We start from the raw sequence: 26,246 nt of genomic DNA on the forward strand, positions 1-26,246 counted from the left end.
AATATTGCCTGGTATTTGGAACGGTTCATAATTCCCTCCACCCTGACTAAGGCCAAACATACCTTTTGGAATTATGGCCAAAAAGTTCCACCTTTTTTTCATCAGACCATAATACATTTTTCCACATACTTTTGGGAGACTTGATGTTGGTTTTTGCCTTCAGCCAGGCTTGGATGTTTTTCTTTGTATGAAAAGGCTTCCCTCTTGCCACCCTGCCCCATTGCCCATTCATATGAAGAATATGGGAGATTGTTGTCACATGTAGCACACAGTCGGTACTTCCCAGAAATTCCTGCCGTTCCTTTAACCGTTTGACGTGTACGGTCACACCAGTGTGATCAAGCTAGAGTGGTTCCTGAAGCGTACAATCACACTGGTGTGATTAGAACGTCTTGTTTAGAACGCACCATTAGGATGCCTAGCTACAAGTAACGTAACAATGGCTGGTAAAACCGCGCTATTATTTACTCACATTTAGCTCAAACAGTGTTTATAACTTTATTTCCTGATTGTAATTGTTTCAAGACCATACTATGATATTAACCAGGTAGAAAGCATTCAAATCGGGAAAAGAAGTGTTACTTACGTACCAACAGACAGCCAACACTAATACACATAAATTATATTAGCGACTACTACCGATCAAAACCATTGCAAAAACTTTCTAGAAGTTAAGTTACCCGTTGCATTTTATATTGTTTATTCATTTTCACTGCACTGAATTAATGGTCAGGATTTGTTAGCTAGCGGGTAGCTGACGTTTGCTAGCGGTTAGCTGACATTTTCTAGCTAGCTACAGGGGGTCGGTAAGGAATATTTACCCCCACGCTGGGGGGTCGGTAAGGAATATTTGAAACTCATGCATGAAAAGGTTAATGTTGCTGTAGGCCCTTTGGTAGCCTCCCTGACCAGTTTTCTCCTTGTCTTTTCATAAAATTTGGAGGGATGTCCAGTTCTTGGTAATGTCTCTGTTGTGCCATATTTTCTCCACTTGATGATGACTGTCTTCACTGTGTTCCATGGTATATCTAATGCTTTGGAAAATCTTTGGTACCCTTCTCCTGACTGATATCTTTCAACAATAAGATCCCTCTGAAGCTTTGCAAGCTCTCTGTGGACCATCGTTTTTGCGCTGAGATGCAACTAAGAAGATGTCAGGAAAATCCTACTAGAACAGCTGAACTTTATGATTAATCAGAGTCACTTGAAATGATGACAGGTGTGTAATGACTTCTATTTAACATGAGTTTGAATGTGATTGGTTAATTGTGAACACAGCCACATCTACAGTTATAAGAGGGTGTGCACACTTATGCAACCAGGTAATTGTAAGGTTTTTATTTTTCATTTACCCCCTCGAAAATGTCAGTTTGTTTTTCAATTGAATTGTTCACATTATAGGTCACATTAAAAGTGGAAAAAGTTCTGACATGATTTATTTTTGTCTCATTCTTTACATCACAAAAACTTGGCGGTGTGTAAACTTTATATCCACTGTATGTGGCTTCTATGTGTTTAGAAAACAAAGGAAAGTTTGCATTTAGCAATTATATGTGGCCCATTGAAATTACATCATCCTCCAGGGTCTCACTGAGCATTCAGCCTAACAGATGCTGTACATACAGTAACAGCAGTGAGCCAAAAGAGAAAAGATTGCAAAGGGCCCTCTTGATGAGACCATCCACTGGGGAGCAATACCTATTAATAGATCTCCTCTGTTATGGAAAATCACCACAACTGGGCCTTTCTCACAGCCACAGGCTACACAGTTGCACCAATCAAAAGGCACGTATGATGAGGTAAGGACACATTGTGATTTCACAGCAGTTAGCTACACCAACCTCGGTCCATGGCATACAAAGCTAGGTCTATGAAAACCCCAGCATATGGCTATGGCAGCCAAGTGATGTTAGAATACATTTTTGGAATATCTAGCAGATGAGGTTATGAACATTCTGTCCAATAATCCACGTTTAGGTGAATGACAGTGCTGCAGTTAAATGCAGGAATGTGAAGGAACCATGAGACAAATAAAATAAAAAATCTTAATAGGGTTTCTATGAATTGCACTTTAAACAAGTTAAATTATGTTTTTCACAAGATTAATTATTAAATTCCCCTCAAGCCTAATCCAAGTATTTTCAACACTTACCGTTGGCATTTGTGATGCCAGACAAAACGTTCAATGTAAAGAGATGTTATGCACTGTCAATAGCTTTAAAGAGCATGTTTATGCAATCAAAAGCAAAGTAAAATATGCATTTGCACTAAGAGATGACAGGATTGCAGAAGAGGAATTTCTGTGTACTATGGGGACTCTAGAGTAAAATCTCAAAGCGAATTAACATGTTATTCCTTCACTTAACTGTTGGTCTGTACTCCATTCGATTCCCTCCAGCAGCCTGTGTAATCCTTTCAAGAGCACCCTAGTAGGTTGGGAGGCAGGGTGTGATGTAACATGAGGACCACTATTTACAAATTAGTCCCGCTGGGTATATCCTCAGTCCTCAGACCTCAATGGCCCCTGAATAACTCTTGGCAACAAATGTCAAGCTCTCTAAATGTTGACACATGCTTGGTTACAGGATGCTGTTGTACTACTTGTCTCTCTTGTAGCGGAACATATATTAGTATTTTTGTAATAAACATGATTTTGCAGGTGTCATAGAAGGACTTCAGTTTATAGGAGTGGATGTGATGCGAGGGTAAATGGCTTTTTATGCTGTATATCAAACTATAGATGTTCAAAAACATACAGTTTAATACACAACACCAAAGCAATCTCCTCAGTGTCAGACAACTGATCCTTTTTTAGTCAGGGGGATAAGGATATACTCATACTCTTACCTGGGTCAGCATTGTCAGGAATACACAGAAACAGGTTGCAGATCCAAGCACAGCGTACTCTTAGATTTATTAACACGGTCCAAAAACCAACACAAAGTCAAAGGCACATTAAGGCAAAAACAGCAAAGGTACAAGAAGGGCTAAGTTAACAGAGGTGGTCAAAATAAGGAACAACGTCTGGTACACGTAAATAACTATTAACTTGGAATCTTAAACATGCTTAGTATGTTGCACGAAACAATCAATACCTCACACCTGAAAGGTGGAAACAAAACAGAATATATGGTGACTGAGTGAATACAGGTGGTAACAAACACAGGTGACTAGTATTCAGGTGATGAGGGGCGTGGTCAGACAGTTGGTGAGGTGGTGAGGTGAATGAGGGTAGTGACCCCGTAGAGGATGTGATACATATTTCCCTTCATATCACCCCTGTAAATTGCAATTTGTAGGGCACCGTTAACCTTAGAATTATGTAGGTAAGACCATTATAAAAAATAGAATGACAATAATTTTAATAATTTCATAATGTGACATTTTGTGTAAACATTACAGAATCAATAAAGGAATGAAAAACAGTCTCATTACAACACAGATGACATTGACACAACAGTATGTTTTTGTATATTCAAATTTTCTTAAAAAGTGAATTACATCATTTTAAAATGTAACACTGTAAAGCAAATAATCTGGGTACGTACTCTTACTAGTAATTCATTTTATCCCATTAACTTCTTTTTCTTTTTCTAATTTAAGTTGGTTGACTTTACATTTTGTATTTTACATTGAATGCGCCCCCGCACTCACATTTTCATAGAGAAAAATACTTAACTGAAACAAAATCCCTGAATGAATATTTTTTTTATATTAAATAGCATTAAAACAACATATTTCAGCTCAATGCTATTACATTTTTAACATATATAAAACTACAAAATAATAAGAAAAATGGCATAAAGGTTTTTTGAAAAACAGCTGTTGGCTTTGAAGATTGATGCAGAAAAAGAAATTAATAATTTCATGTGCATTTCCTAATGAAAGATCTGAATATTAACATTATGTTTCAGACAGTACTGATTTTGTGGTACGTCAGGTTGGCTTTACAGACAACGACAAAATCTAATACTGAACTTTTTTGATAACAATATCAAATGATATAGACACATTTTTTTTAAGTTATTCTAAGAAATTGATGTTAATGTGTATGCCATAAAAAAGGTAATGAGATGTTGTTCTGTAGGTACAGTTGTTTTTCAGAACAATTGTGAGATCCTAAAAAATAATTGAACAGTGAGACTGGATTCATGTGATGTCACTGACAAGACTTTTTAAATGACACGTTTAATACATATTAAATATCTTAAATTATTGTGTGAGAATTTTCTTTTCTATTTTATAAAACTCAATAAACCATGAACATTTCTAAAATTACAAGCTAATTCCTAAATGCAAATAACGTTTATTTCGCTCATACATAAGAATGCATCGAGCCAATGTACTAACATATATTGAAATTCATACTTTCCCTTCAATAATTCTGTTTAACAGATTATTTGAAGGCTCAACGTTGCTTACCCCTAGCCATCAGGCTCCAGGTAATCCTCATCATCATGTATCTCTAGGTCTATGGGTTTGGGTCGCTCGTGGACATCTGCAACCTCCTCTCTGGTCTCGGACAAAATATCATCGTAGCTCTCTTGTGAATCTTCCTCCACCTCATAAGTAACATGTTCTACAAAAATATTCAGTATACAAAAGCAGACATAGGAACCAAAGCGTTAAATAATGTAATGTATTCCATTAAATGAGCTTAGTCTTTATCTCACCATTGCAAGGAGCAGGTCCTGCTTCTTCGACTGGGCTACCAGTTCCATCTCTTCCTCTGGTCGAGGGTTGAGTTACGGCTCTCTCCTCCTCAATGTCATCGTAAGACTGGGATGATGCAACACTTCGCCGGCCATTCTCCTTTTCTCCAACAATGTCTGATCCTGCAGGAAGTTTTTTTCAGTATTACAAATAAGTAATAGTATGACACAATAAGACAGTACTGCACAGCGGCCTGGCTGGTCTTCTGATGATGCCTACTGTATCTGGATGAGTTCAATGGAGCCTATAGCTACTTGACACAACCTTTCTACATATCTTTCAGTATCACACTCATACTAACTAACTGTTCAATAAAGTGAAAAGTGATTGAACCCACCGTGTTGTTTCACATCTCTCATTTCCATTGATCCTAACATTTCGTTGGTCTCAACATCCTCATAGTCTCCACTCTCAAAAGCAGACTCTTTTCTCTTTGAAAATCGTGCTAGATCAAAAATATTACTCAAAATCAAAAACATTTTACAGTATCAAGAAATATTCCTTAACATTTAACTCAATGCCACGTAAGAATTATGGAGTATGCGGTAAAAGTGCTTCCTGACTGCCCTCTGGTGGCATCTCAATTATACAGCTGAATTTGTACTGTGTTTTTGATTATATTTATGCCACAGTGGGATAATTTTACATTCAATTTACAAAAATCATAGCTACACAGATCAAAATATCAACATATTACAAAGCTTCCTTTGATTTTGCCAGTATACTACAGTGGCAGTAGCTTGTAATCTCCCACATTATTATAGTCAGGCGCAGAAATGACACAAGTGCACTCACACATGACCCTGTTTACAAAGCGTTGTCGTAGGAACAGAACAAAAATAATGATCATGACCAGAGCAAATGCCGCAAGGGACAAGCCTATGATCAAGTTGTTGGGGCTCCGTGAATCTGGAAACGTATACCCTGCAATCAAAGGAAATGATACAGTAGACATATCACAAGACAATACACAGCACACATTTGACGCCCATGAAATAATTTAAGGAAAAGAGTTTACAAAAATGACAAAATAATTCTGTCCAGTGAGGACCTTTGTTATTCTCTTGCTAGATAAAGGCCTAGTGAGATCTTTGAAAGGATCTTTGAAAAACACCAACATCAGGTGTTTAAAACATGAAACATCTGAAATTCCAGGAGGAGCACATTGAACAACTGATTTAGATAATTACATTACCTGAACAGTAGATTTCAGCAGATTCTGTTTCTTTACATTCAGTCCTCTGTAAGCAGAACTTCAGAGATGTTTCATTATCATAGCATTTGAGAGTTGCCGGCTTTAGTTTTTCTTCGTAATACCGATTCTGGGTGATTCTTTGGGCTTTGCCACATTTCGTTTCTTCACAAAGCATTACAGCTTCTTTTGATGACAGGGTACTTAATGGGCATACATACTCCCGGATTCCTTTATGAAATACCTGAATTTTTCCTCCACACGTTTCAGTGAAATTAATGTGCACTGCATCTAAAAAAATACATTACAAAGTAGGACAGCTTCTGTTATGGCATTGAATACTTCTGCATTAACAGAGTGCTTTCATGTCTAACATTTAAATCTTACCTGTACAGGACACAGAAACCACTTTTTTGCAGGTTCCCTTTGCTGTTTTGCACTGTCCAAGGTAAGACTCAGTGCCCATGCAGCTGACAAAAACCTGCCCTCTACCGGTCTGACCAGGTGGGACTTCGGTGTATTGGACGCTGCTCCCACACTGACGATCCGAACATGTTATTTTGGAATGCCATTCATCCCAATTATCAGCACAGACCTCCATGCCATTTAATATTACCTGCCCAGTGCAATGGTAACTTTGTGTTACACTGAAAGCATCTGAGGGGAAAAACAGATATGCAAATATAAAGATGCTTTATATAGATGCTTCAGCCTGTACCATATCCAAACAAATATATAAAGGGGAGTGAACAGGTTTAGCCTTTGGAAGGAAGGGTACATAACTAGGGTGTGTGTATTGAGTGCATTGGCTGCCAAGTGTATACTTAACATGTTTCTATGGGACAAAAACTAAGGTTCCTTTTTTTAAATGTTGATGATCAACCAAAGTGCAAATACATTATGCGGAGCGAAATTATGCGGCGGTTTATTGATTCATCTAGTTACCGAGTCTTACCATCACACTCAACATAAACCATCATGTTCTCAGTGGGTTTTTCATTTATCTCACAGTCCCAGTTGTTTCTTCTGTTTGGTTTGTATTTACAGCTGAACTCAATGTCACCAGGATTTTCTTTAGCTGAATGGTTTTTGTAGTCCCCACAGCCCAGAGATCTGCACAGCACCCCAGCCTCTTCCTTAGTCCAGTTATGAGAGCTGACAGCTGCAACAATTGTGCTGTCGTACATAACCACCTGCCCTTCACAGGCCCCCTTTCCTTTAACCAACATCATTCGTTTCCATCCTGAGAAAGATAACAATAGGCACAGAAATTGTTGGGAAGACAAAAAGATCAGTAAATAATATATGTAAGTAGCTATTAGGATGGCATATGGGCTACAGGATAAAGAATGCAACTGCCCTACACTAAGCTTTTACAAAAAGAAACAAAGCATTTATTGCATAAACAATTATGAATTATTGAGTGTTATTTACTTCTATTTGTTTGAAGTTCCATGTTGGTCAAATTACTCAATATTTATTACTATAAACTTCAAAGTGCTGATAGTTTTCTATTCTACCTAGGAGTTCATTTCATTCACCAGCATTGTCCCATGTCCAAATCAGTCCCGGATTACAAGGCTAGAATGAAAACCAACAGTACTCTGTATATGGAGATGTTAAAAATCACTTTTAAAATGTAATTCTCATTAGAAAAATAGATATCATTATATACTTGAATGATATATATATATTCATATTCATTATATAAAACGTAGAAACTACCAACATACCAGAGCATCTGAGACCAATACGCTCACATTGGGTTTTCTCAACTATCACTTTGCACTCTGATAGAGAGTTAGTTTCACAGGTGAGACTTGCCACATCATTTCCAGTCCATTGAGCAGGAGAATTAAAAAAAGGTATTAAATCTGTAGCATTTCCACAACCCAATTCCTGGCAGATTGTGTTTTTGACATTTTGGTGCTTAAGAGCATTATTACAGACAAAGCGCCAGTCTCCTTGGTAGAACAACTGTAAGTTGCCTGAGCATGTATCTCTGTTGTCTTGTAGCATGGCCTTCACACTTCCTGCATTAGAATAATGAAATAACAATCATGGTTCAGCAACATTGTGAGAAAACACACACAAAAAAGACAAAATTATACAGTACCCATCAAACATTCAGATACACCAACTCATTCAAGGGTATTTAGTTTTATGATTTTCCACATTGCAAAATAATAATGAATGCATTAAAACTATGAAATAACATCTATGGGATCATGTACAAACCAAAATAGGGTTAGACAAATCAAAATACATTTCATGTTGTAGATTCTTCAAAGTAGCCACCTTTGCATTGAGGACAGCTTTGCACACTGTTCGCATTCTCTCAACCTGCTTCATGAGGTATAAACTGGAATACATTTCAGTTAACAGGTGTCTCTTGTTAAAAGTTCTTTTGTGAATTTTATTTTCCTCTTAATGCGTTTGAGCCAGTCAGTCAATGAAGAACTTTGAAAGTTTCTTCAAGTGAACTCGCAAAAACAATCAAGTGCTATGATGAAACTGGCTCTAATGAGGACCGCCACAAAAAAGGAAGACCCAGAGATATCTCTGCTGCACATGGTAAGTTCATATGAGTTAGTAGCCTCCAAAATTGGCAATTAACTTCACCTTAGATCAAAGCCCAAATAAATGCTTCACAGAATTCAAGTAACAGACACATTTCAACATCTAATATTGAAGGACAGCAAAAAGAACAAACAGGCTTGGGCCAAGAAACAGGAGAAGTGGACATTAGATTGGTGGATATGACTGGTGGTATGATGAGTCCAAATGTTTTGTTCCAATCTGCTCTGTCTTTGTGAGATGCAAAGTTGGTTAAGAGATGATCTCCACCTGTGTGGTTCCCACCAAGAACCATTGAGGTTTGATGGTGTAGGGGTGCTTTGCTGGTGACACTTTCTGTAATTTATTTAGAATTTAAAGTAAACTCAATCAGCACGACTACCACAGCATTCTGCAACGATACACCATTCTATGTTGTATGCACTTTAGTGGGACTATTATTTGTTTTTCAACAGGACAAACCAAAACACACTTCCAAGTGTGTAAGGGCTATTTGAGGTTAGGATTGCTGCATCAGATGACCAGGCCTCCACAATCATCCAACCTCAAACAAATTGAGAGGGTTTGGGATGAGTTGGATGGCAGAGTGAAGGAAAAGCAGCCAACAAGTGCTCAGAATATGTGGGAACTCCTTCAAAAAGCATTCCATGTGACTACTTCATGAAGCTAGTTGAGAGAATGCCAAGAGTGTACAAAGCTGTCATTAAGGCAAAAGGTGGCTACTTTGATGAATCTGAAATATTGATGTATTTTGATTTGTTTTACACTTTTTTGATTACATGTCTTATTTCATAGTTTTGATGTTTGCACTATTATTCTACCATGTGGAAATTAGTAAAAATAAATAAAAACCCTTGAATAAGTAGGTGTCTAAACATTTTACTGTTACAGTATATGTGTATATACAGCTCTGGAAAAAATTAAGAGACCACTCCTTAAATCACCATCTCTATATGTATGGCAGCCATTCCATTCCAGTGTCTGTTAAATTCCAACACAGGCACACCTCATTTTACTTAATGAGGTACTGATTAGGTGATTACCTGAACCAAATCTAATTTAAAAGGAAAAGTATAAAAACCACTGCTGTGGTCATCACTATCCTCTTGCAATAGGCAAAAACAGTGCCAGTAGTACCTCAAAGGTAATTTGAATTACAGAAAAACTATTCCGCATGACAAAAGAGTTGAAAACAAAAACTTTGAGTGAGGTAAAGAATGGTTAAATTCTAGCTTTACTGGCAGAGGGATACAGTGAGCGTCAGGTTGCTTCCATCCTGAACATTTCAAAGTCGGCGGTTCATAAGAACAAAAGAGATTTGGGACAACAACGCTACAGATTGGCAGAGGGCGAAAACAACTGTCCACTGATCGAGATGTCCGTCAACTCATTTGAATGTCACCCAACAACCGTAGGATGACATCAAGTGACCTACAAAAAGAATGGCAAACAGCAGCTGGGTTGAAGTGCACGGCGAAGATGGTAAAAACAGGTTCCTAGGGGCAGGGCTGAAGTGGTGCAAAGCTTTTCATCAATGAAAAGCAAAGAAGAGCCATGCTAAAGTTTGCAAAAGACCATAAGGATTGGACTTTACAGGTATAGAGTAAGGTCATCTTCTCTGACGAGTCCAATTTTCGGCTTTGCCCAACACCTGGTCGTCTAATGGTTAGACGGAGACCTGGAGAGGCCTACAAGCCACAGTGTCTCACACCCACTGTGAAATTTGGTGGAGGATCAGTGATGATCTGGGGATGCTTCAACAAGGCTGGAATCGGGCAGATTTGTCTTTGTTAAGGACGCATTAATCAAGCCAAGTACAAGGTTATCCTGGAAGAACACCTGCTTCCTTTTGCTCTGACAATGTTCCCCAACTCTGGGAATTGTTTTTTCCAGCAGGACAATGCTCCATGCCACACAGCCAGGTCAATCAAGGTGTGGATGGAGGACCACCAGATCAAGACCCTGTCATGGCCAGCCCAATCTCCAGAACTGAACCCTATTGAAAACCTCTGGAATTTGATCAAGAGGAAGATGGAAGCCATCAAACAAAGCAGAGCTACTTGAATTGGATGGAGAGCATTGGTGGAGAGCATGCCAAGACGCATGAAAGCTGTGATTAAAAATCAGGGTTGTTCCACCAATATAGATTTCTGAACTCCTTTTAAGTTAAAACGTGTATTTTGTTGTTAAAACATTTATATTATTTTGTTTTCTTTGCATTATTTGAGGTCTGAAAACAATGCATCTTGTTTTGGTTATTTTGACCAGTTGTTATTTTCTACAAATAAATACTCCAAATGAAAAAAACATTTTTTGGAATTTGGGAGTATCGTTGTCACTACTTTATAGAATAAAACAAAACTGTTAATTTTACTCAAACACATACCTATGAATAGTAAAACCAGAGAAACCAATCATTTTGTAGTGGTCTCATAATTTTTTATGAGAGCTATAGATATATATATATAAGATAAACACTATTGAACCAAAACATTATGACCACTCACAGGTGAATTGACATTTTTTTATCATCTTCTAACAAAGGCACATATCAAGGTCTGGGTAGATTAGATGGTAAGCAAACAATCAGTGTCTGTATTTAACATGTTGGATAAATGGTCAGGAATAAAGACCAGAGCGACTTTGACAAGGGCCAAATTGCTATGGCCAGACAACTGGGTCAGAGCATCTCTGAAATGTCAAGGCTTGTGGGGTGCTCCTGGTCAGCAGTGGTGAGTACCTACTGACAGTGGTCTGAGGAGAAACAAACCACAAATTGTCGACATGGTGTTGGGCACCAAAGGCTCATCGATGTGTGAATGCAACGAAGGCTGTCTTTAAGAATCTGTTGCTAACGTTTTGGTGCCAGATACCACAGGACACCTTCAGGGGTCCTATAGAGTTCATGCCTTGGCGGGTTGTCGCTGTTTTTGGGGCCAACAGCATATTAGGCGGATGGTCATAATGTTTTGGCTTGTTAGTATATAAATAGATACATACATATAACAGACTGTATATACATCTAGGGGAGAAAAGGACAGATACATGATATTACCTGAGCAGAAAACATAGGCTGGCCTGTCCTGACAATAAGACCCATCATTTCTAACCATGTTGGACTGATTTGTAACCTTGTTCTGGGGAATGTGTATGCTGCTGATGGTCACCCCGGGTTGTCTCTTCAGGTCCGACGGAGAACCGACTGACACACCACAACCCAGTTCTTCACACAACTTGTTGGACCTAAATTCGTCCCAGGCGTCCTCACAAACGCCTCCACACTCTCCCTCGATGCACACTTCCACCTTCCCCCAACATTCCCCTTTAGGTATGAGGCCTACAGTTTTATAACCTATTAGGGCAAAGCCAAGATAGGAAGGTCCATCGTAAAGATGTATTATTATCATTATTATAAACATCATGAAATTATCTTATATATACAGCTCCGGAAATAATTAAGAGACCACTGCACCTTTTCTTTCCAAAAAAGTAGAAAAGGGAGGTTTTGAGTGAGGAACAGAAACGTTCAGTTTGCAGTGGTCTCTTAATATTAACCCTTTTGTTCCCTTTCGCCTTTTTGGAAAAAAAAAGAAAAAGGTGTAGTGGTCTCTTATTTTTTTTCGGAGCTGTATATGTATTTGTATTAAACATACAGCTATACAGTCGTTTTAAATAATAAATAAAGAAATGAGAAATGTTCTACCTGAGCATTCGACATAGGCCATACTTTTGCCTGCACTGCTTGACTCTTTGCATTCAAAGAGGGACTTCTCAGTCGACGAGCAGTCGTAAGAGTGATTCCACCTATTAAGGATTTCTTCAGCAGTATCAACATTTACAAAGGCAGCTTTCGTAGCGTTCCCACAGTGCATCTGTTTACACACCACTGTAGCAGTTTCATGATGCCATGTGTCATTGGACAGCCAATAACCTTTTTCATTTTGTTCTATGCCCACCGTCCCGGAGCAGGAAGAGTTACCCATCAGAAACACCAGCTTATGACCTATATCATCAGGACAGAAGCAGTGAAAGGAGGGATACATGAGTACGATATCACACACAAAAACCATACCAGCATGCCACTCATCAAAGCAGAAATGTTTTCTTTTTGGGTAAACAATTTACTTCATTAAACCATAGCAAATTATGTTATTTTATATGTACAACTTTGATATATTCAAAGTGTAAGACATGGAGAAAAAAGCAGATACCTTCGCAGACTAACATCTGATTTTTCACATTTTTCTCATTTTTCTTGGTTTCCTTTTGCTTGATGCATTGAGAGATTGATTTTGATGTACTGTCACATGTCAATTCCTGGGTCATTACTGGACTTTTTCCTTCAATGAATTGGTCTCCAGGAACCTTATCATAACCACATCCAAGATGACTGCACATTACTTTAGAATTCTCAGCTTTCCAGTTTGACGTTTTCACACTCTTCCATGTGTTCTCATACTGAATCTCGACTCTTCCCGCACATCTTCCTGGGCCATCTGACAACCGCACGTCAACACTACCTGGAGAACAATGTCAGAACAAAATCCAATTCAAATCTATATTTTACAAAGCATCAATACATCTAGAAATCCAAATATACACAAAATGATTAAGCCAAAAGTAGACTTTCTGATAATAGTTTACCACATATTGTCACATTGATGTTGATGTTGTGTGTGCTGTGTAGTACCTGAGCATATGACATATGCTGTTTTGCATTTCTTTGGTTTGTGCATGGCCAGACAGTGCCACAGTGAAGTGTCAGATATTTTGCAATCTACTTTTTGGTACTTTCCATCCTTGTATTGATAATCCTCTCTGAAGGATATAACTTCTCCACAACCGAGCTCTTTGCAGACAACGTTTGCATTCTCCTTATTCCAATTATCATAACATACAGCCTCCATGGTGTTTGTTTTGTTTCTACTTATGTTGAAGTGAACTGATCCAAAACACTTGCTCTCGACATTACCGTTAACTAAGAGGACTGTGCTTATTTGATCTGTAACACATTAAGCAATTATTCTCAAAGGTTTTTAGATAGAAAGGCTCCCAAACATGGAGCTTTAAATAAACAAGTATTTCTAAAATATATTTTCTCCAAATGTTTTAGACTTTCAACATATACACAAACCATTCACAAAACCTGTGAACATTTGTAAGTGCACCCAAAAAAAATCTGAGATGGCTTTACCTGAACAGTTCAGTGTGATATTTTGGTTATCAACACATTGTATTTGGTCATTACTTAGGGGTGTGCCACACCCCATGTTCTTGCATATAGTAGCCGGCGTGAATTCCGTCAGTATTTGGGTAGCATTTTTGCTTTGGCATACAGGTATCCAATCATCGTCAACCTCAACCTCCAAATTTCCAACACAGGCATTCCTTTCACCTTTTAGACGAAGGTTGAAATGTTCTGTTTGGCATAAACCATACGGTTTAGTTATTTGAACTACAAAGTTAACAGTACATGATTTCAGAAATGAATGTGATAACACAATTGAAACATTTGTAAATTCAGGCAAAGACCAAAATATTTACATTGATACACACATGAAACATCTTAAGCTGTGTTTTCTGACTGCCCAGGAGTGACCCAACAGCTTACTGCATACCAACACTACCATACTGTAGGTGTTGATGAAAAGAAAATATATACAGCAACATCTTGGAATCCACTCAGAATAAGACGTTTCCACAGTGTACAATTGCCAGCCCTCATAGAAATGAGGTCAGCAACACTGAGTCGTAAGGTGTCTCCATTTTAATGTTCACTGTTGATGCTGTGTGCTGGAGGACCATTAGTAACTTCCTGTTAAACTAAGTCCTCCACTTGCTTTGCCTCAAACATGAGGCCGTGCCTCAGCAAGCATAGAACTGATAAGGGGTCTTAAAAGGTATTAGGTAACATCTGAAAACAATCGTTAACAGATGTAATGTAAAATACCTGAGCAAATCACAGCAACATGTTCTGTGCATTTTACATCATCCTTGAGGTCACACTGCCAGAGATGTTCCGTATCGTCGCCACTGCACTGAATTCTTTTTGACTCTGCATTATTATCACTTTTTGAAAACGTTCCAGGTAGTGGGAGACGCTTAGATTCGCCACATCTGAGATGTTTACACACACTGTTAGCATGTTTTTTATCTGTCAGAAGAGGGGATCAAACATGTTACAACCATCACTGGATTAGTTTTTTAATGGTTGCGTATTACTGCGAAAGGCATACATCAGTGACTATGTAAAACAAACATAAGATAGAAATTGCTGTTTCAATATTATTACTTTATTAATTTTATTGAGCATGTACTGTATGTTCAAATAAATTAAATAAACCTTATTAAAATATATCATTTGTAATTTAACTGGGCTGTATTAACCATAACAAAAAAAAATACTAATATTATAAAAAATCATTGGGTATAAAAACATTTATTTACACATCCATGTGAAGAGAAAAATGTTTTAATTAATTTAAATTGTACCTCCCTGCGATAACTTCACTAATTAAGAGAGAGATGTTTAAAGATGTGTCTCTTACCCCATTTTGAATGACAAAAGTAGCCGGTTGTTGTTAAGCCTGAGGTTGAGGTTCTGTTATATTTCACAGCTCCAGCACATTCATATCCAGGTTCACTCTCAAGGTAAAGATCAATCTTATCTGGTGATAATAAAAATACAAATTATATATATATATATATATATATATATATATACACTTGCAAGTAAGATTACACTTGCAAATACGTTCTATATATATAGAACTTACTTGCAAGTGTAATCAATTAAAATGCTCAATTTTGTCCTGTACTTTGAGAATTAAATAATGCAAATCCAACACAAATAGGAATAATAATAAATCAGATTATGTTAAAGACCGCTTGGACTTTACACAAGGTGGTGGCTCCCCGATAGTGTAGCTAGCACAGGTAATTTATTTCAAGTTATCAAGCTTACCATCTATTCTAGGCAAGTTAGCTGTTGTTGGATGAAAATAGGATAGAAAGTAACAATGTTCTATAACTTAAGAAGAAAGTTAGTCAGTCAAATAACTGTTTTATACCCTTAGGTATATAACATGTACTGCAAATGTATATTGATATCTTGTTCAACTTGTTTATACATTCAACTTAAAACTAATATAGCTTTAAAATTAGTAAAAATCCTAAGTTGCTGTCATTTAGAAGGCACATCACAATCCTACTACAATAAAATGAAGAAGGATACACCATATGTTTCTGTTTTGTGGCTTCAATTAAAATTCTCTACTTGCCCAGCTATAATCTCTTCTAAATGTTTTATTTGATAATGCTTCACTCTTATTTCTTCTTTGATCGTTTTGTACAGATTTGCAGACTGACATCGTTGTACAGCATTTTACAAACATGAACATGCAGCATCCATTATCCTACAAACAACATTGACTTGTTAGGACTAGCCATTTTTTCTTACATTACACCTAAAAGGTCTCCATTCTACCTGCTAAAAATTTTATTCACCTGGTGTCCCAGTGCTGAATATCCCTGATTTGAGTAGAAAAATAGGAGAAAGCAGTTGAACCGGTTTTACGGCCCAGAGTTGAATTGAAGGGGCCTCATAGAGTAACTTGCCGATGTCAGGTTTCAGGGTGGGGGACAACCACATGATGGCTGCTGCTAGAGTTGTATCTCAATTCGTATTTTTGTGCCTCCAGATATTTACTGTTTACTGTGAATACGGTTTTCATAGGCCAGTGGTTGGAACTCTAGCACTCCTTGGGTTGGAAGGAATTGCTCAGACGGGGGACATGTCATGGAACTCTCTGCTGCTAGGTGCATTCACACATTTTTATTGAAGCCTCGCTAATCAAGGCCTCCTGGCAACTTTACAGAAACCTATTGAAACACCCATTCTTTCTTAAACAATCTATTAATAGAGCAAAGTCTAACCCATTTGAAGTCAGTCCTTTGACATTATATTCTTACAATAAAACCCATCTGAAGAATGACTCCCATATCAGACTTGATGGAAATGGGTGTGTCAAGTTTATCAAACCATTTCTGTCAGGGCAAGAGGGGTGGCAATTTATATACGGAAGGGAACTCTCTTCTAGAACAGGGACATTACTGCCAATAGGGATGTTTGCTATTTATTTAATTAGAAGGGGTCCACTTATCCCTAATTACCTGAGTTAATATCTGTAGCCAAAACATTAACCCAAACATTTTCTATTCAGAGATAACTGGTATCAGACATATTGCTTGCCAGAAGAGGACTGGATATATAACCCTCTAGTTCTAGTAAGACAATATTCTAATATTTAACCAGAAAAGCCAAGTTCAGCCAGACCACAATTAGAAATATAAATGTTTTTGCCCTCACTGGATTTAAACCTGGGTCTCGCACATGAAAGGTGTCTTTAACCACTACGCCCCGGAGCTATAGCCTACGTGGTCTCACTAGATCATTTTGTCACGCATTAACATCATGCAAAGTCATATTCTGCTAGACACCATTAAGCAGTGCGTTAAACTGACTAACGTTTCTTATTAAGTTTAACTCCACGAAAATTAGCATCTATGAACTTTATGGCTTTGATAACTTACTTTTTAGTCAAGTGAAAAGACGAGCGTCTAGCCAGCACTGTTTTCCTCTATCCTGAACAAATCCTATTTTGCCACCGGCCGATAACTGACTATTTCGTCAAGTGAAAAGATGAGAGAATCGTGTAGCCAGCGTAGTTTTTGTCTATACTGAACAAATCCTAATGCATTATTCTATCTGTAGCCTGCATCACTAACCATTACCCTGTTTAACAAGGGGCAGTTAACCAGTCACTCCCTAACTCAGTAAGATACATTTGCTCTTTTAGACCAGCTCCGCTTACGCGGTCCGGCAAAAATATATAATAAGCTTCATTAATTTGGGCGCCCCTGGATGGACAGCGCCCCTAGCATTTCCCTATTCTGCATATGCCACGAGCCGGCCCTGCACTCATCATTGTACAGAATTGGTTCATTCAACGACTCGGAAATGAATGCAACATTTGACCAATTGGATATCTTACAGGTAAAAGATATAGGACAATATTTAAGTAGTTTCTTTGGGATACACTGGACATTTAGCGTTGAGTAAGTTAGCCAGAAAAATTGCCTGTGTGGAAAAATTATAACTTAAAAAATATTTCTTCTGAATTGTATAAAGAAACTATTCGTGGTCCAATATACACATTACTTAATAGACGAAAAACATGTTTTTGCCGAGCCCTAATGCGACTCGATGTACTGCAGGCTGACGGTACATTCACACTATTCGCGATGGGGCGATGGCTCACTTCATTTCAATGAAGGGAAGCATGGCGAGCGAGTATGGCAAGCCGTTTTAACATTTATTCGCAATACTTGACTATCCGGAATTAACATGACAGATATCAACACCGTAATTTTGACTAGGCGTAATTACATTGTGACCAAGCGTGCCGCACAAGCCCTGAAAAGTGAAGCCAAAACGTCTCGATCGCCCCCTGGTGAGTGGTCCCAGTATAGGTCATAAACCCCGCCCTCCCCATGTTATTCAATGGGACGCGAGACCAACTAAACAATTAAATTACCCTTCACATATATTTTTTCCGAAGCTGGTTTCTGTCATTTACTGTAGTTTGTATCACCCTAATGTAAATTCAAGAGTTTGTTTTTAAAATAAGTTTGTTTTTAGTTAGTTATTTAATGCTCTAAAAACGGTGGTGTGACGTCGTGATTCACAGGTGTGATTGACAGCTATCTGAGCCGAGGAGCCACTGAATCTTCGGAGGACTGAGGAGATTGGAACTTTACATTTAATCTCTAAATTTCTATAATTTCACACGGACATAATGGGTTGTTCTGCAGTACATTGTGCTAACCGATCTGGCATTTCCAATCGATCTTTGAATTTTTTTCGGTAAGTTAAATGTATAAGCTATTTAATTAGTAAATAAATGTAATGGGCTAGCTAACGTTAGCTATAAGACAACAAGCCTCGTTAATAGCCATGTTAATAGCTAGCAGGTGATCGTTAGCTAGAAGTTACCAATTATTTTTGTATTATGCCTATTCTAAATTAAGGTTACACATGATGTAAGTTAGGCTATAACATATCGTCTAGGTTTAACAAGCAAAGGTTGTACTGTACTTGGACTTGCGATTGATTACGGTATGCGCATTCTGCGAGGGAGAGTGAGGGCGGGGCACAGGGGTGGGGCCGTTGATTTCGCGGCTTTAGGGCTTTACTTCCTTCTCGCTACTGCGCATAACTACTGCGCAGAACTGGTCCCAAGATCGCTATCTGCGCAGACGCAAGTCCAAGATGTCAGCGCCGTATCAGGACACTGGTGGCTTCATTTTTCACCAATGGAAAAGAGCGAAAGGGCGTCGTCCATTATATATACAGTCTATGATTGTGACTAGTCAGAATTTGTTTTCAAGATATCTGTAACGTCATTCTGACTAGTCAAAACTACAGTTTTGTGACCTCGCTGAAAACGACACTCAACTCGTTATACATCCCAAATGGAAAATGAAGATATCTGTAATTTAGTTTTGACTAGTCAATATAATAGTAGCAGATATCTCAAACGTCATTATGACTATTTCGAATTGTTTTGCATGACTTTTCGCATACGAGGCATCAGATCATATTGGCCCAGCAACGCATTTCTGTTTCAGTTGTGGACAGAATATTTAAAAAATTTAATGAAATAGAACGGGGATTTTGTGGCTAACAATATATTTTTTATTTTTTTATAATCGACTTTTGAAATAAAGTAAATCTAGAAAACTACAACTTTGGCCTCACGCAGGTCTGACATGGCGTTTAATGATTACCATACGGTGGAAGAGTAGTAACATATCAACCCGTTACAAGCAAGCAGTATCGTCGTTAGCCCTGGGCGTCCGGGGCTATAGACCCGGGTCTTTTATGAATGGTCCCGGATCTCAAATGGAACAAAAAATATATTCGGTCCGTTTGAGATCCGGGGCTATTCATAAAAGATCTATAGCCCCGGACGCCCAGGGCTAACGACCCCACTGGGCAACAGGACCCATCGCAATTTATGTTACTCAGAGGAAAATAGGGGAAAGTCATGCTTTTTTATTTTTGTCTAGAGGAGGGTTTCATTTTTATATATCTAGTTAAGGGAAGGGTAATATAATTTGTAAGCAATATTTCTTAGCTTTTTAGAAATAGTTGCTAATTCTATTTCAATGTGCGTGCAATCTTGAGCTCGTCCCCTATTTGCGAAGATAGGCGGTTCATGTTGGGTAATCCAGGGCGCAACATTTCAGATCCAAGTGCTGCTGTTGCTATGGTGTGAGTGCAAAGTGCGTTCGTCTCAATACAGCCCCGGATCCACACTTAATGCACAATGTGTGCATAATCGTCTGGTACCGAGCTTTCTCTGCGGGGTAATTCTTCTACCTCCGGCTAATGTCCACGTGACATGAAGCAGCCTATACAATTATGTGCGCCAAAAAGGAGTGCGTGCGTGTAGGCTAGCCACTTTGTGCCTGTGCTGTAATGCTATACATTGCAAATAAAGAAAACAGGAATTAAAACTCGCCAAGACTTCGTAAAAGAAGGGAAACAGGCTGCCATGTGGATATGATTTGATCTAGTTTTGACTGGCCAAGTGAAATGCGATTTAGAAGAATGACAGAAGGAGAACTTGCTGTCATTCAGAAGAAGGCCGCCATGCAACAGCAGCAAATAGCATTTGGGAAAGAATTGCATTTTTACTCTCTTACCGGCCAAAATATGTCACTGATCATAGTCATTTGTGTCGTTTTCTGAGAGAGGATCGGCCATTTAACACGTTTTAAGGGGTTCAGTGAAGCTTGGGGACCCGTACACCAGAGTAGAATTTGACTAACTATTAAAGTGACAAGACTCAGTTATGTTATGATAGCTAAACCCATTGGACAGAAGAGTTAACCTACAAAAGGTTTTTTACTTACTTGCTGCTTATGGCTGCTGTGTCTAAATATTTATTTTTTTCAAATAATTAATACTTTTGGACAATAGTATAATTATGTGAGTTTGTTTATCTTACTGACAAAGCTTGTAGCCTCTGCCTCCATGCCCAAATATTGTTGCTTTCGGATAGGCTTGGTTATAAGTGGTTGAGGAATCCTGCACAAATAGTTATTTGAATATTTATTGGTAGGCTATATGCTGGGTCAGAACAATACTGAAAGCAATTTTGGGCAGCTTCAGAGGACAGTACAAAATAGTAGGACTATTTAGATGGCACCAGGTTTTGATTTCCCCCGGTCGGGAGGGCGCATCACTTCGGTCTAATTTCCACTTTGTTTTATGAGAATATTTAGCAAAAATAACACTGGACTGGTCGTAGGAAGGTTGCAAGAATAGTGCACCAAAAGTAGCTATGTATCTTAGGTTTTCCGTTTGTCGGTATTGCTTGACAGTTTGATAATTTGTGCCGTATTCAACTTGTTTTTAGTATTCAGCCATGTAAAATGATGTAGGCTAACAATGCATGAAATGCATTTACAAAAAAGGACACACTTTCCCCAGACCCTACGTGTGCAAATCCTAAAAACACATATGACACCTGGCAAATTCGATGCATTTAAAAAAAATAAAAAGACCTCGGAGACTCTCGCCCCGATTTACTGTTTGTTCCTTTGTCTCGCGATTTACAAATGAAGCACTGATTCTAAAATGTATTTTAGTAGAGCCTATTGGGCAGGGTTACTTGTTTTTTTGTTATGTGGTGAAGGGAGGGTCATGTGAAAATAGGCTTTATTTTGATGAAGGGAGGGACATTTATTTTAATTTGAAAGAGATCCAACTTAATCAAGGTATCCCTAATCATAAATTACGTACACCCCCTAACCAAAACAGGTTGGATAAAGTACATTATGTCTGTCTGTGTCAATGCAGTAAATACAAATTTCCAATCAAGACTGGGAGTAATTTCAGAAATGCTATTTACTTACAGGCTAACAAAAAAATGTATGTCACCAACTTTCACAAAACATTAATGATTTGGAATGATTACACTAAAATAAGCAATATTTAAAAACTGCTGATGGATATGCTGATTATTACTATCTAGATTATTTATGGGATAAACTTGATCTTTTTTGTAATATAGACCTACAGCGGTGACTGGCAGAGCAACTAGCCATGTGGCCTCGATACATTTAAAAAATATGTATATATAGTTTTTCAATTAAGACAGATTAATAGAGTAAACAATGAACAACAATAAACAAATGACAATAAACAACCATGTTATGCATCGGCATTAGCCAATGCCAGTTGAGTTAGTATAGATTTAATAATAGCTATCCGAATTTTGTTAATAACTGTTATTCTGACTGACGGCAACACTGCCATTTATCCTTGATCAAGAGCAAAACAGTACTAGTAGGCTATCTAAAGCACTTGTTTAATGATGTCATGTTTTCTCTGATAAAAAAAAAAGCCAGTGTCGAGCTTTTATATAAAATGCATTTTAGCAATATACTGCATCATCTTCAAAATAATAAATTATGTTTTGCTTTTATTTAAAGAGTGTACATTTAACTGCTCTGTGAGTTGGCTGTACCTCACATAGACGATAAATGTCTCATTTATTATTTTTTACATTTGTTAAGTCTTTGCTCGAAGTGAGCTGAACTTTTCTCGAACTAATCTAAATTTAGATTTTATAAGTAGGTCTATAGCCTAAGTAAAATTTGGGAGACTAAAAGTTCAAATGGTTAGATATGTTTCCACACTCTGGCTGGTTTACAAAATTAATTACACATTGCAAGCCAACAAAAATCAGCTTGTATGGTACTTCATATTTTTTTTCATATTTAATATATTTGTACTTGATTGCTACTGACTGAGTGGATTCCGTTCGTCCTGAAAGCAGCCTACAATCCTGCTGACAAGACTGACTAACACATTTTTGTGTTGTAAAACGCAGTTGAAGTTTGTGCATGTGCGTTCACATTGGGTTTTTAAGTATTTCATTTTGGGGAATCGGGGCAGAAAGTTCGAAACATTGGTTCAATGTACTAACAGGCTACATCTCTGATGCTTACCCTATATAGCCATACCTCTTTATTCAGATCTTCAATAAATGGCAATCATATTGCTTCCTTTTTTTACTTGCGACTTACTGATTGTGGTTATGAATACGTGGTCAGAAATCTGTAAATGTATCCAATAATGGTTACACTAAAAATGTGTCCTAAACTGTCTATCACTATTTTTTGTGATGTGGGCACCCAGTAAAAAATACATTATTGCAAGAGCAGCGTGCCCAGCACATAGGTCTATGGACAATTCGTACAACAGAGTAGCCTTTCTTCTATATTCCTGTGATGTTCTTCTTCACAAATCTGCCCTTCCAGATTAAATGTGCCCCTCCAGTTTTGTTTCCCGTAAACACTGCAAATGGTGTATGAATTAGATATGCCCCCTCATTTATATATATAAAAAAGTCTAAGTCATTTAATCTCGGAACCGGACAATTCAATTCACTGGAAATCTGATAATTTTATTTTTAATGTAACGTTAATGCGATATAAAGGTGATTCTCACATGAAAACAGGGAAAGGCATATAAGACACTAAATATCGCATATTCACATGGCAGTAGTGGATATGCAATTTCTTTACAGATTTTCTTCCACATCTAGTCTAGTTGATTGATCAAATCGGAAGCATGTTCTCCAACAATTACATTACTAGAATTAATACGTAGTTTTGTTTAGACATTTTAGTTCGTTAGACATTTGTCAACAAAATGTAAAAAAACAATCCAACTGTAATTTGAACAACAGCATTGTGAAAATAGTAAGTTAAAAAGAAATGTGACGTTCAAGTAATCAAAAGTTAATTATTAGAATTTAGACTGTAACTATTAACTGTACGATTACCTTTAACCAACCCAGTTCTGTTATCAAAACACAAGCAAACATGTTAATATGGTGAAGTAGACTACACTTACCTGAACATGTGATTTTCTTTGTTATAAGCGTTTTATGGGTTGCGATTCCCCACCCTGGAAACGCGCAGTCCCATAGATTTTCCTCATTTCCTTTGCATTCCACCTCGTCCATCCACACAGGTATTTCATTTTTCACCTTTGTAGAATAATAGTAATCTATGGAGTGTTTTGATTCCCCACAGCCGATGCTCTTGCAGATTACGTTTTCATTTGTTTTGTTCCATTTCTGGGTACCGACCATACCCCATGCACCTTTGTAGATGGTAATCTTGCCCTCGCATGGACCGGACCCATTTCTCAGAACTAACCTTTGCCCTGCACAGTGAATACACATATACTATTTATTTACTGTCATTGGGCAGATATGGGACTGAAATGTATCCTACATACTTTTCTGAATATTGCCTATAGGCACCTTCCTTCACACATTTGTATTGGATTTTCAACATGGCAAAATGGATATTAGGCTAATATTAAGGAGATAATTATTCACAAGAGCTATTACTTGGTTGCAACTTGCTCAACCCTTGGCCAAGATAATGACTGGCAAGCATTTCTTATAGCCATCCATAAGTTTGCCACACCTTTTTACTTTCTTAATTTGTTCCACATTTCAACTGTAAACTTTTGCAATACAACTGCAAACTGCTTTTCCAATGATTAAGGGGTGCCTACCATCAAACTGCAGTTTTCAGTACTTGCCTCATGTTTTTTAATTGGATTCAGATTTGGACTCAACACTGGCCACTCTGTAACAATCAAACATTCTTAAGCCATTCCTGGGTGCTTTTTCATGTGAGTTTGGGGTTGTTGTTCCACAACCTTAGGTTTTCTTTTGATTTCATGATGCCAGGCGCATAAATTCAAGGCCCACATTTCCAGAGGAAGCAAATTGCCACATGTTTGATTGTAGGCTTCAAACTGAAGTAAGCTAATGGTGTTATTCTCTTGGGATGCTTCATATACAGCTCCGGAAAAAATGAAGAGGCCACTGCACCTTTTCTTTCCTTTCCAGAAAAATCGAAAAGGAAAGTTTTGAGTGAGGAACAGAAGCGTTCAATCTGCAGTGGTCTCTTAATTTTAACCCTTCTGTTCCTCACATTTTCGACTTTTTTGGAAAGGAAAGAAAAAGGTGCAATGGTCTCTTGATTTTTTCTTGCGCTGTATAGTGCAGATCTGTATTTGTCCACCATTTCTCCTATAATTCTTAGTTGTTTTTATCTGGGTTTCATGGGTTTCTTTCAGCAGTGAGATCCCCCGCATTTACACAAACATACATTAAAATTAATTCTGGAAGGTTTCAAGAACATTTTCAGTATTTGACAAGCAAAACTTCCCAAATCAGATCTGAATACCACTGAAAACCATTGGCAACATCTGAAACGGACACTCTTTAAACATTGCTAAATATGTGCTGTTTTTAGCCTACGTCTGAGCCAAACTTCTTCTACTTATCTTGGCCAAAGAATGTTCTGATAATAATTCCTTATTTCTACCAACATTTTGTTAAATCGCAATTGTGCCAATAAACTATAACTGGCCACAACTGTATTTACATAACGTATACAATCTGAATCTGCTCATAGTACAGCACACAATAAGAGGGCAGCACATCTTTAATATATAGTACTTGTAATTTTCTATTGACTTTCAATGTTAATAAAGGTTCATACTTGCCTTGAATGGCGGGCAGCTGTTTGGAAGAAGCATAAATGAGTAGTAGGAGGAACCACATAGTTACAGCAGGACTACAGAATGAGGCAGAGTAAAGGTCTGTCTGGTTTATAAGCACTGGTGTATCATGTCAGTAACACAGTTTGGTTGCATTTCCTTTACATTCAGGTCATCTTTGCAACTGCACTTAAATAAAAGCAAATAATAAAAAGTAGGTCCAGCAATCCCACTATTGGTTATTACATTCTACTTCTAGGAATATTGTGATGGATTTATATTATAAGTACAAATATAAATACAATAGTATTTTACCATCTTTTTTGTAAATGAAGTGGCCATGCATATTTAGAGTCGCCAACCACACTAGATAACCTACTAGATAAATGTTACAGCTACCCTAAACTAGGTTTGTATGGTCACACATACCCTAAACTAGGTTTTTATGGACACATTAATGTGTTCATTTTCATGACACTGCAATAGAAAAGTTAGATTAGCAAGGTGAATATATTTATAGGCACATTAATTCATGTCACGTAGTGCTTAGAACTGTTAAAGAAATTGCAAGCCTACAAGTTAAGTATTAATAAAATAAGTATTCTTTAAAACTAAATATGAACACCCAATACAACATATATTAGCCTTAATTTATGCATATTAAATGTACTTTTAAACTTTAAATTTATAAATGCTTTTTTCAACATTTATATATAGATTATAGAATTTTAACAACTACACTCACCTAAATATTTATTTTGACTATTTGGTGTCATAATTGAACAATGTGAATTTGAGATTTGATGTTTTTACAATATGAGGTAATAGTACAGAATTTCACCATTTGCATGTATCTGTTGGTATATTTTGTGCATATACACCACTGTTCAAAGGTTTGGGGTCACTGGTTCTGAAAGAAAAGCTAATGTTTTTTCCATTAAGAAAACATGGCGTTTATCGGAAATACTGTGTACACGTTGTTTATGTTGTAAATTACCACTGTAGTTGGAAACGTCTGATTCTCAGTGGAATATATAAGTAGGTGTACAGAGGCCCATTATCAGCAACCATCAGTCCTGTGTTCCAATGGCATGTTGTTTG

At 37.5% G+C, this 26,246-nt stretch overlaps 1 protein-coding gene across 2 annotated transcripts; it reads right to left on the reverse strand.

Moving 5' to 3' along the window:
• Positions 1–2,882: 2,882 nt before the first annotated feature.
• LOC105023005 (scavenger receptor cysteine-rich type 1 protein M160) lies at positions 2,883–25,222 on the reverse strand. Of its 2 annotated transcripts, XM_020051429.2 has the most exons (18): positions 25,152–25,222; positions 23,475–23,789; positions 15,031–15,150; positions 14,433–14,636; positions 13,677–13,901; positions 13,173–13,484; positions 12,694–13,002; positions 12,186–12,485; positions 11,538–11,834; positions 7,639–7,938; positions 6,861–7,148; positions 6,293–6,562; positions 5,909–6,196; positions 5,509–5,637; positions 5,051–5,158; positions 4,674–4,835; positions 4,423–4,579; positions 2,883–4,119 (listed from the first exon to the last, which is right to left on the reverse strand). In XM_020051429.2, the coding sequence occupies exons 1-17, from the start codon at positions 25,207–25,209 to the stop codon at positions 4,425–4,427; spliced, it is 3,840 nt and encodes a 1,279-aa protein (XP_019906988.2). In that variant the 5' UTR covers positions 25,210–25,222; the 3' UTR covers positions 2,883–4,119; positions 4,423–4,424. The 2 variants fall into 2 exon arrangements, with proteins under 2 accessions (XP_019906988.2, XP_012991778.2); XM_013136324.3 differs by having other exon boundaries at positions 2,883–4,579.
• Between the last annotated feature and the right edge of the window lie 1,024 nt (positions 25,223–26,246).

The sequence above is a fragment of the Esox lucius genome, chromosome 12, assembly GCF_011004845.1.
Source record: "Esox lucius isolate fEsoLuc1 chromosome 12, fEsoLuc1.pri, whole genome shotgun sequence".
In the NCBI taxonomy this organism is placed as follows: domain Eukaryota; kingdom Metazoa; phylum Chordata; class Actinopteri; order Esociformes; family Esocidae; genus Esox; species Esox lucius.